Here is a 12,234-nt window from a genome sequence, read left to right as displayed (position 1 = left end):
GAGTTTCCTTCCTTGCTTAGCTTTCCTGACTTTAACTTTATACATTTTTACTAACTTTAAAACTTTTTCTCATAGTTCACATCTTAATCCATGTGAAATTTGAGAATACAGTGTGAGGTAGGGATACAACTAACTTTATTTTTTTTCTACACATAATGCCAGGTGGCCTCCAAATTAAATGATCATTCTTTGTGCTCTGATTTGAAATCCCACTTTTAGCATAATCTAATTTCTTACCCATGTTTGAATTGTCTTTACTTGTATGGTTGCCTGTGCTGACTTTGGGATATTGTTTGAGCTACTTCCTGTTCTGCAAGGTGGTTTCATCGAGCTTCCCCTTCAGTCAGAGCATGATGTAAATCAAATCACTTTGGGCATGGCTTGGACTCCCCTAAACCAGTTAGATTTCTGTGGCCACACACCGTCCTAGCCATCTCCACACCACCTTCATACGTAAAATACCAGATCAATTGGCGAATATATAGAAGCGAGAAAGCAAATAAACTGAACTTAAGGGGCGCCTGGGGGCTCAGCAGTTGAGCATCTGCCTTCATCTGCTCAGGGCATGATCTTGGTGTTCTGGGATCGAGTCCGCATTGGGCTCCCCATAGGGAGCCTGCTTCTCCCTCTGCCTGTGTCTCTGTCTCTCGTGGATAAACAAAATCTTTAAAAAAATAATAATAAATTGAACTTAAAAAAATTTGCTACTCAGGGTTTTGTTTTTTAATCTTAAATTCCTGGCCCTACTACATAGACTCCAGAGAGGTTTCGCTTAATCTCACGCTGCCCTCAGTAGAAACTATAAGACCTGAAAGGCAGGGTTATTTGGGTTATTTGCAGGGAGGGATCTGAGTCTAGGAGAGGGGAGGGCCGGGTGGACCACACAGCTCAGTGGCACCATCAGCAACCACCCTCACCGTGAGCCCCAGTGTCCCTAATAGGACCCCTTGCCTACAGCAGGATAAATCTCTTTTTAGTTATCTCCTGTAAAAAGGTTTGGGGTTTTGTATTTTTTTGAAGCAAGAAGGGTTTTCTGCTTTTAATCAGATCATTACAGGTCAGTGCCAACCTAGCAGTTTACTAAGAGAGGTTTTGCTGAAATTTCAAAATGAGCAGCAGGATGTGGCTGTGCTTAAAAATAACACTTGATGTCTGTATGTTTTAACAAAGATCATGAAAAGCAGGTGTTTACTTTCGTAAAATTCATTCTTCTGTAGACATGTGCTTTCTGTAATCGGAGGGGAGCTACCGTGGGATGTGACGTAAAAGCCTGTAACAGGAGTTACCACTTCTTCTGTGCCAAGAACGACCATGCGGTTCTACAGACTGATGGATTGCGAGGAATATATAAGTATGTATAATGGAACAGTTTTATTTTTTTTTTAAGATTTTATTTATTCCTGAAAGACCCAGAAAGAGGCAGAGACACAGGCAGAGGGAGAAGAAGCAGGCTCCATGCAGGGAGCCCCATGCGGCACTCGATCCCAGGATCCTGGGATCACAATCTGAGCCAAAGGCAGTCGCTCAACTGACTGAGCCATCAGGAATCCCTATACCATACTTTTTATATTTGCTTTGCTCAGAAGCTCGTGGGTTATAAAATTTTCATTTTTTATTTTTTTACCTTCCCAAGGAGCTCATTTTATTAAGACTTCCACGATGACCTCAAACACCCACTCGACACACTATTAGCAGAGCTATGAACAAAAAGGAGTCAAATTTCTGCTACATCTCCAAGTTTGCAAAAATACTGATCTTGTATAATCAGGAGAACCAATTAATAGAGACCCAATGAAACAATCATTTTTGTCATTACCAGGTATCAGGTGAACATCTATGCATTTTTAAATTTACTTAAACATTCATTTGTGAAAAAAACAAACAAATAAAAAAAAACATTCATTTGTGAAGAGTGCCCATGACAGACAAGATACCTTGCTAGGTGCGGTAAGAATATAGAGGAACAGACATGGACTGAATCTCAGGGAACCTGTCACCATGTGGAAGGACCAGAAAGACCGGGACTAATAGAAGCACATGGCATAATGGGAGCAGGAGGGGATTCACACACAACCGGCTTCGTCTTGAGTTGATAACTGTTGAACTGGGTGATGGGTCGGGAGCCTCCACTTTTGCGTCTGAAATGTTCCATAATTTAAAAAAAAAAAAAGTAAGTGCCTGGCAAACAGAAGTGCTCAGATCCTGGAATCCAAAAGATTGAGGAGATTAATTTTGCTCAGGTCAGGGGATGGGTTGCCAGGAAGACTGCACGTGAGAGGTGGAAACGTGTGTGTGTGTGTGTGTGTGTGTGTAAGACAGAAAGCATTCCTGCATTCCCACAGGCAAGAGGGACTGTGCCTCCTGGGGGTCAGCACCGTAAGGAAAGCCAGGGGCACGTAGCTGGGCCTGAGGAGGACAAAAGCTCTGCAGAGTTCACTGTCTCCGGTTCTCCTCCTTGGCCTGCGCTGCGTCCTTCTGTTCCAGGGCACTGATCTATCCTGGATTCACGCGGTTCAGCTCTACAGTCCAGGGAGATGCCTGCTGAGTCAGAAAATGAGCTTCCCCCGAAATCCATGCACGCAGTTGTGTGCCGTTGTTGAAAGTCAGCAGGACTTTGTGCAGCCAGGTGAAAACCCGGCCTAGAGCTGGGTCCTGAGCTCTCCCTACATGACCGCTTGCTCCCTCAGGGCCCACAGGCCTCTGCGGGGGGGCCCCCGGGGCAGCGAGAGGGGCAGGCACTTCGCGGTGTTGACAGCATTTTCCTTGGGCAGATATCTAGGGTGAAGCCATCAGGAGAAACAGGCTAGTTCCTTTTTAAATCATAAGAACATAGGTGTGGTATTTTAAAAGTCTAAGTAAGGGGATCCCTGGGTGGCTTAGCGGTTTAGCACCTGCCTTTTGCCCAGGGCATGATCCTGGAGTCCCGGGATCGAGTCCTGCGTCGGGCTCCCTGCGTGGAGCCTGCTTCTCCCTCTGCCTGTATCTCTGCCTCTCTCTCTGTCTATCATGAATGAATAAATAAATCTTAAAGAAATAAATAAAAGTCTAAGTAAAAGATGTTTAACGGTTCTTTGAAATTGCCTGTTTTCAGAGTGTTCTGCCAACAACATGCTCCAGGGAGCAGTGCTAACGGTAAGTCTCCAAGGTTTAGTCCTGAGGGTCCAGAGCTGGGCACATGCATAGGACTGACACGGGAGAGTCTGACTTACCAGCCTCACTGACCTAAGTACAGAGTTTCAAGTCACATTCTTACATGCTTAGAAAATTGCTGGTTTCTCTATGCCGTGTGACGGACGCATTTTTCTTCCTTGCACACTAGACCTACTCCCAGGAAACTCTCTGTCTGCTGCCTTCCATCCCCAGGACAATCCGAGGACCAAACGAGGACGTGGTAAAAAGCTTTGCCTTGTGACTGCCTCTCTTCTAAAAGAGTATCAGGATTTCCAGTGCACAGAAACTGATAAATTGCTACACGTTCCCTGAATGTTTCCTAAGAACGCATGGCTAGCTCTTAGGTTCTGATTAAGGGAGACTGGGCCCTGCTACCGGGGGTTACGGGATGGACCGTCCCCCACGAGTGGCCTCTGCTTACTGCCTGAACCGCAGTGTCTTACCAGCACTGAATCTGGAAGGCTCACGGGGCCGGGAATCAGGACCTCTCTGGAAAAGGCTTAGCTCCGTATCAGGCCAACTGCAGTCTTAGTGGTAAATAGCACTCTCTAAACGATATTGTTACCCTCATTTTTTTAGTACTCTTTTATCAGGGATGACTGTAAAAACATAGCTTCAATCAGTATTTATTGATAGGGAAAGGTAACAATAATGTAATAGGGATTTTTTTTTAATTAAAAATTTTTTTTTCTTTTTTGGAGCATGCACACAAGCAGGGGTGGGGGTACAAGGGGAGGGAGAGAATCTCGAGCAGGCTCCACACCCAGCAAGGAGCCCTGACATATGGCTGGGTCTCATGACCCTGAGCTCACAACCTGAACTCAAACCAGGAGTTCGACGCTCAACCAACTGAGCCACCAAGGTGCCCCAGCTTTTTAAATTAAAAAAAAAGTTTTTAATGTATTGGTATTAAAAGGCAGATTATGACACTGTTAGGAATCTTCGCCCCAGAAGAAACTATCCGTTTCATTTGAATTCTTCTAAAAATTTCCTGTATATACAAACTGACCTACTACTACATTTTGCTTTCACTCAGAGATCCTTCCGTACGTGTACAAATGGATCTACCTTATTTTTGAAAGGCTGCGTTACATTCCATCTTGTGTGCTGTTCAGTTGCCTGAGTTACAGCTGAACTACTCTCTGCACGATGCACACTTAGGTTATTTCCATTTTTTCCTATCGCACTGAATAGCGGAGTTCACGCTTTTCTCCATTCGTCTGTGGGCCTTTATGTGACTGTACCATTTGGAAAACTATAGATTGCTGGGTCAAGAGTATACACAAGGTGGTTGTGATGACAACCACCGCATCATCTCCCACAGCGGCTGCACCAGCAGCACACCATTACCCCAATCCTTGCAACATTAGACGCTAAACACCATCTTTGCCAGTCTGATAGGTGAAAATTATTGTTTTGCATGTCTTTCCTTAGGAGTAAAATTGAGTGTATTGCCCTATCTTTTAAGCGGTATATTTGTTGTCCTGTGACCCAGCCTGTTTTTCTAATCAACTCGTCCTACAAGGTTCCCTGTTTTCCTAATTTTTCTACTCAACTGTCTTTTTTATATTGACCTAGAAGATTTTTGTATTTTAGAAGCTGGTGCTTTATCATATGTTGCAAACATGTAGTGTAAGTCTGCTGTAAGAGTTTTCTGTTCTATGTAGTCAAAATCGGTCTTTTCCTTTATGGATTCCAGTTTCTACATGACTTCTATTTTCCACTGATTTTTCAGGAGTGAAAAGAAAAAGAGGAAAGAGACCTCTCTCAACAGGCATTCATGCACAGGTAATCTGACTTTATTACAGCTTTCTGGTTATTTACACGGTTTCTTCTTTATTTTAACCATTTAAAGATCATCAGGTGAAATGATAACAGAACCATAATATGATGAATGTAAAAGACAAGCTGGGTGTGTCTTGGGTGTGCTAACACGTAGCCTTCAGGAGGCGACAGTCCCGTGGCCTCTGTAACGGGTGTCCTGGTACCAAGTCAGCGCCGTGTGCTTCTGGCCCTAAGAGGGGCAGAGGGGCAGTAGAGCATCCCGACTCAGCCAAGTGCTTCTCAGCTGCACGGCCCACACCTGACCTGCAGAATGCGTGATTTTCAAAAATTTTGTGCATTCCTATTGTATGTAAAGTATATGAAATGTTTTGGGGATTTGAAACTGTTTTTACACAGCTTATATGAGCTAAATTAATATATGCCAGCAACCTTCTCCGCTTGCTGTCTACACAGGAGAAGCCCATTCCTCTCGGTGTTTTGTTATACAAAAATAATGTGACATTTACATGTAAACTACAAACAAATGCGCAGCATGATATTCACCACAGGCAAATGCAACAAAAGACTGTTTTCGCTTTACCCAATATCAAATGCCAACAAAACCGATGTGATCTTGATTTTTCTCTCCCTCTAGCCACCTAATGCGATGACACTGAATAGACTCCTAAAACACATGAAGGATGAGGATGGCAGACACACAGGTTGGCTATAAATTTTGTATTGAATATGACCTTACGATACTCATAAAAATGATAACCCATTGATTTCAAAGTTGGTTCCCCCTTATCCCTGTAGACTTGTAGTAAGTATAAGAATAAAAACCTTTTATCCTAACTATCCACTCTATCCTAAGCCCAGGAGATCAAGGTACTTTAGGTGGGGACAGTCCCTTATCCTTTGGTACCAGGACAGATACACGTCCTGGCCTGGAAGCCAGGGTTCCCTGAGCCCGGAACACGGCGATGACCCACCCCCAGGAAGCTGAAGCTAGTAACTCCAGCTTTCTGTCAAGGAAATAGTACATTCCATAATGACACACAGTTACTGTGACAGAAAAAAACGATGGGGGCTCCATTTTAAATCTTTTTTTTTTTTTTTTATGATAGTTGCACAGAGAGAGAGAGGCAGAGACACAGGCAGAGGGAGAAGCAGGCTCCATGCACCGGGAGCCTGACGTGGGACTCGATCCCAGGTCTCCAGGACCGCGCCCTGGGCCAAAGGCAGGCGCCAAACCGCTGCGCCACCCAGGGATCCCGGGGGCTCCATTTTAGAGAATCCTCTTGATTCAGATACTTAGTCTAGGCCGAGAAGTTTTTATTTTCACTTTCTGTAACATTGTTTCAGCTGGGAAAACACGAGGTATGATGAAATTACAATGAAAAGATAAAGGTGCAGTGTTTGTTTTCCTACGGATTATGTCCATCCACCCACCGCTAGGCACGGTCTGAAGAAGTGACCATAAAGGGATTTATGATAGCCGCCCTAAGACCATTTCTTTCTAAAATGTTTTTTTTCTAATTCTTAGATGCAACTGTGAAGATTGATTTTCTTAAGAAATGTAAGGAAGCAGGGCTTCTTAATGATTTATTTGAAGAAATATTAGACAAACTTCATTTGATTCAGGAAAGACTCATGGGTGACACTGCTTCTGATTCAGGTACTGAAATAGCAACATTCCTACATGTAGAGACTTCTTGCAAACCTACTTATAAAACAAACCAAAAGTACACGTTCTCTTTCTATACAATTTCTTTCATCTTATTCTTTAATACAGTTCACTGTTCCAGGTCTCTAGTCTCTTACGCATCAACAGGATGTGGGTAATTAAGACTCATTAATTCAGTGAAAAGCACCCGGACACCCTCAAAGTTTTGATGTGCTTTGCAGAAGTGCAGAGCTGAGAGTAAACACCAGGAGGGTTAGCACCCACATGCCTGTCCCCTGGCCGCTAACATCTGAGAATGGCATATTCTGTTACAGTTTTGATTTGATTCAGATGCGGTTCCTTATGTCTTTTTTGATAACGTTAACTCACAGTTTACAGGAGAAAAAAGGTCTGATGTTTCCCTTAGTTAAATGGGGCCTTTCCTAAAGAGCTCTTTGGGAAGCTGAAGTTCCATTTGTGTAGGCAGGTGTGTGGCCACTTAGCCTTTGTAGATCCTACGCGACGAGTTTAAGTACAGTTACATTACAAGGAAAAAAGCCTGACGGTCTATACTGTGGGCAACGAGGTCAAATATATGATCATTTGAAAGGGATGGTTTTCTAGAGGGCAAAACCCAAAAGTGAGAAATTAAGAGCAAACATTTCCAAAAATTCATTCATTATATTCTTATGTTCATTTTTTCTTTACGTTAGACTAAGCACTTCTCAATCTTGAACATGCCCCTCAGAATCCCCAGAGGGCTTGTCAAAGCCTGTGACGGGCCCTGGAGCTTCTGATTGGGTAGAGGTGCCATGCATTTGCATTTCCACCATGGCCCCAGGGACACGGCTGTTCCTGCGGTCTAATGCTGAGGTCGCGCAGTGCCGTGCTGTGACTTTTCCTTATTTGGGGTTTTTCTGTGAGCGGTATCTGCCTGTGTAAATCATTTAAATTAAAACAAAATGTTTTTCTCTCTACAGACTATGAAGAAATCGGGACTTCACTTTTTGACTGTAGGTTGTTTGACGACACATTTGTAAATTTTCAAGCAGGTATGTGAGCAGCATAGTTCACAAGTATTTATACATACTCAAGGGATATAATACTATTCAGGTGATAGAAATCATATTTTAGAAGAATGTTCAGATCCCTCCCTCACACCCGAGGGGACACGGTCATTATCTGGAGGTGGCTGCAAGTGCTGCTTTCGATTTTCCACATGTTCTACATACACATCACACCTTAGTGATCGGAAGAGACTCAATTTTTTGTTTCTACTTTTTTTTAAATGATTGCAAAGTGGGAGGTCGCTGGGCCACACGTTCAGGACTCAGCAGGAGCTTACTGCATGGCTGCTCGCCTTGATTTGATGTGTACAAATTTTAATTCTCCCAATATTCATCTTCAAATCTTACTGGGGGAGGGAGGGCTGGAATTCATGGATTCTAAAGACAATTTTGAAACAGAAGCAAGCCTGGTGGGGCAGAGACTTAAGTGGTTGATATTTTATGGAAAGGTTTTATTGAGTCATCACATTGTTCACCTGAAACCAATATGACACCACCGTATATTAATAATCACCCATTTAGTGAGGAGGTCCTGCCCCCAAGATGCTTTCAGAACGGGCTAAATGTCCACTTAGGGCTGAGACTGATGTGGCTTCTCTATGCAGCTGCCACACAGCTGGACAGGCTGTGCACTGCACAACCACAGTGCTCTACTGTCCATTCAGATTTTGTATTACATTTATTATCAGGAAAAACGGCCTGTCCTTTAACAGTCTCCTGAGTATATCTGCACACTGCTGAGGGGAGCATCCACATATTTTTTCAAAGCTACTTTTATAGTCTTTTTCTAAAAAGGCTTACTTTGCAGGGGACTTTCATCTGTGAAAAGTTGCGTTTTCACTCCGTGCATAGGTTAGCTAGGAAGATACACATCACAGTGGGGCGTCAGGAGGAGACACTGAGACCCCTAGGGGGCATCCCTACTGACACACACGCTTCTAATTTAATGTTGCTCCGTTCCAACGTTCCACAAAGTTAACTACGGGTATTCTAGAGGAACATTTTATGTATGATTTAATATTGTTCAACTTTGAGGTCTTCAAAAAACCACACTGTCACTGAGTGGCACCATTATTATAAAGCCTAAGGATCTTCTTCCTAAGTTTCCACAATAAAGGCTTTCCCGCTACTGAATAAAACCAAAAGCTTTTATGTAACATCAAAAATTGGCTGCATTTTAATGAAAGATTTGCCTTTATCCTTGATATTCTAACCTCGTGCTGCCTCCACTTACCCTCTCTCAACAACTGGGGGGCAGTGTTGCCTGAAGCTTACACAGTCTCTGCTCTGAGTTCTCAGACATGCAGAGGTGCACTGCCCTAGCCAGAAGAGGCGGCAAGGCATACACGTGCTAGGCTCCTGGCCGAAGGGGCTAGGGAGGTACCCTGTTCGTAAAACTGCAGTCGCGTTTCTTCTTACCGCAGCCATACAGAGAAAGATCCATCGCTGTGAAGAAAGGCAGCAGCAACTGAAGGAAGAGCTCGAGGCACTTCAGGACCTGAACCACATCATGTACTTTACTCACAAAGACAGAGATGCGAGGTCAAGTTCTCTCTCGGTGTCTTCTGTGTCGTCCAAGGATTACCCCTTCCAAAACCAGGAATGAGGCTCGCACCCAAGCAGCTGTGCCCTGAAGACCCGACCTGGGCAAGCCACACATCGTTAGGACGAGGCTGCTCCTGTCTCTCTGGTCCTCAAACTTCAATCCTCCTTAACTCTTGCCTGTTCTTGCTGGTCGACATTTCGTGCCCGCCAGGGTGTTTTTTTTTACCACCTCCCTCTTATTATCATCTCACGTCTGCTCTCCAATAAAATGTTAAGTACACTGGCTCTTACCTCCCATCTCTTCTGCCCTCTGCACTGCACTGAAAATCCTCGGGCAGCTTCGTGCTGGTGCACCGCCGCCCACCCTTCCCCCAACTCCAGTGTCTAAGTTGATTCCAGTAACACACAAGGTGCTCCTGGAAGTAAAGGCTCCCCAGGGCCTTTGCACATCTTGCTGTGAAGCCTTAACTGCTCTTCTCCCTTTCTCTGCCTTTCCTGCTGCAGATCTCATTACACCAGTTCCACCCTCATTCTGTCTGAGTACTTCTTTCTCCTGTCACCACTTCCCAATGTAATCCCCTCGATCTTCCATCAGCTCTCTGAGGGCAAAGCTCACTATTCCTATGTTTAGTTCCCAACACGCTCCCAGCACCTAGCATGCTCAGTACATGTTGAATAAATGCATCAATTGTTCTTCTCCTTTGAGACTAGTTCCAGCTCATGATGACAGATCTAATAAATTTGAATATTGAATAAATGATTATTTTTACTTCACTTGTACCAAATTTACCTGCTTTTTAAATTTCTTTTCACCTGCTGTCACTATATGGACATACATCATCTTCAAAATAAACATTTAAATTTATTTTTTATTTTATTTTTTTTAATATTTTTTTAAATTTTTATTTATTTATGATAGTTACAGAGAGAGAGAGAGGCAGAGACACAGGCAGAGGGAGAAGCAGGCTCCATGCACCGGGAGCCTGATGTGGGATTCGATCCCGGGTCTGCGGGATCGCACCCTGGGCCAAAGGCAGGCGCCAAACCGCTGCGCCACCCAGGGATCCCAACATTTAAATTTAAAACCACTCTTTGAATACCAGTGGAAATATGCAAGAATGAAAAAGAATCATTAAGGTTTTTCTCAAGGGGCACCTGGGTGGCTCAGTGGTTAGGCATCTGCCTTTGGACTGGGATCCTGGGATTGAGTCCCGCAGGGAGCCTGCTTCTCTCTCTGCCTGTGTCTCTGCCTCTCTGTGTCTTTCCTGAATCAATAAATAAAATCTTAAAAGATTTTTCTCAACTGGGAGTGCCAGGGTGGCTCAGTTGGTTAAGCAGCCGACTCCTGGTTTCAGGTCATCTCGGGGTGTGAGATCTAGTCCCATGTTGGGCTCTGCTCTGAGCGCAGAGTCCCTTTCCTCACTCGCTCTCCCAAAAATAAAGTCTTTAAAAAAAAAAAGGGATTATTCTCATCCTAACAATATACAATTTGGATTTTTATGCACCACCACCATGTCTGATTCCTGAAAACCTTATATGTTTCATTTCTGATTTTTTAACACAGCACTCTGGCTCACAGTAATGGTACATTTCAAAATGAGACTCACCCAAGCCCCTTGCATGGCATCTGGCACGTAACAATCCTCCAAGAAATCCACTGGAGGAATACGGTACGGCTGAAAAAGAACAGGCCCACTCCCGTTGTGGTGGCAACCGCACCTGGAACCATCACTACCAGAGGGACAAAGTCTAAATCTACTGTTTTTCCAAATTCCTCCGCACATCAGAATCACCTGGGCATTTAAGAAACTCCAGGATGGAGGGCAGGAAGGTAGGGGGCCGAAAACATCCTGAGCTCCCCTCTCCCCTGAGGTGAAGCAACACACAGGCTGCAGCTCACTCTGAACACAACCTGAAGGGGCGCCCGGGGGGCTCGGGTTGAGCAGCTGCCTTGGGCCCAGGGCCTGACCCCGGGGTCCCGGGATCGAGTCCCGCATCCACTCCCCGCAGGGAGCTGCTTCTCCCTCTGCCTGTGTCTCGGCCTCTCTCTGGGTCTCTCCGGAATAAGTAAATAGAACCTTTAAAAACAACAGTGGGGCTCACCTCAGGGGGAGCCAAAGAGCTAAGGAAACGGGGTCCCTGCCCTTCAACAGCCAGCACCCTAAAGAATGGCCCAAGACACCACACAGATGCCAGAGTTTGGGAAGCACTTGGGATACAGGTAAAGCTTTATTGACTAACTTTAGGACGCGGGCCAGAGGGGCAGGAGTCCGCAGAGTTCTTTTGTTCTCTGGGAACAAAAGTATTGGCTGCTGCTATTTTTCTTGCTGCCCCTGACCCCGGCCTCAGGCAGCCAGAGGCTTTAGGAGCCAGCGCTGCCGGTCCACTGCCGTTCCATCTACCTCCCAGCACCATGTGCCCTGTACGCCCAGTGCGGTGTTCACATACCAGACTAGCAAGGAGGCTAAACTGTATATACACACATTCTGGTCAAGGGACACACAAAATTAAAACATGTCCAAGAGGACATACATACAACATGGAGGAGGGAGTAAAAGCTGAACAGTGTATTTGAACTTCACTGACCATCAACTCCATAGAGACAGCTATACACGGGGGATGTTATATATGAACCCCATGGTAACCACAGACCAAAAGCCTATGATAACGTACACAAAAGGTCAAGGGACTGGAATCCAGCATGACAGTAAAGATAGCCATCAAACCACATGGGAAAAGCAAGAGAAGAAGAAAAAAAAAAAACTAGAAAACAATTAACAAAATGGCAATGAACATACCTATCAATAGTTACTTTAGATGTAAATGCACTAACTGCTCCAATCAAAAGACACAGAATAAATGAATGGATTAAAAAAAAAAGCAGGACCCATCTGTATGCTGCCTACAGAAGACTCACTTCAGACCTAAAGTCACATGCAGAAGGTGAAGGGACTGAAAAATATACACGTTGTAAATGAAAGTGAAAAAAAAAATCTAGGGTAGGAATACTCGTATCAGATA

General features: G+C 44.5%; 1 protein-coding gene across 4 annotated transcripts in view; it reads left to right on the top strand.

Moving 5' to 3' along the window:
* SETDB2 (SET domain bifurcated histone lysine methyltransferase 2) overlaps positions 1-9,993 on the top strand; it is an 83,017-nt gene extending 73,024 nt beyond the window's left edge. For 3 of the 4 annotated variants that reach the window (XM_038569459.1, XM_038569456.1, XM_038569458.1), the window contains 8 exons: positions 1,218-1,351; positions 3,092-3,132; positions 3,320-3,391; positions 4,907-4,959; positions 5,591-5,657; positions 6,482-6,613; positions 7,582-7,653; positions 9,093-9,993. In XM_038569459.1, the coding sequence (XP_038425387.1) occupies positions 1,218-1,351; positions 3,092-3,132; positions 3,320-3,391; positions 4,907-4,959; positions 5,591-5,657; positions 6,482-6,613; positions 7,582-7,653; positions 9,093-9,274 (753 nt within the window). In that variant the 3' untranslated portion in view covers positions 9,275-9,993. The remainder of the gene's footprint in view (positions 1-1,217; positions 1,352-3,091; positions 3,133-3,319; positions 3,392-4,906; positions 4,960-5,590; positions 5,658-6,481; positions 6,614-7,581; positions 7,654-9,092) is intronic. The other variant, XM_038569457.1, reaches the window with a different exon arrangement.
* The last annotated feature ends 2,241 nt before the right edge of the window (positions 9,994-12,234 follow it).

The sequence above is a fragment of the Canis lupus genome, chromosome 22, assembly GCF_011100685.1.
Source record: "Canis lupus familiaris isolate Mischka breed German Shepherd chromosome 22, alternate assembly UU_Cfam_GSD_1.0, whole genome shotgun sequence".
NCBI classification, from domain to species: domain Eukaryota; kingdom Metazoa; phylum Chordata; class Mammalia; order Carnivora; family Canidae; genus Canis; species Canis lupus.
This window is presented reverse-complemented; position numbering and strand designations above follow the sequence as displayed.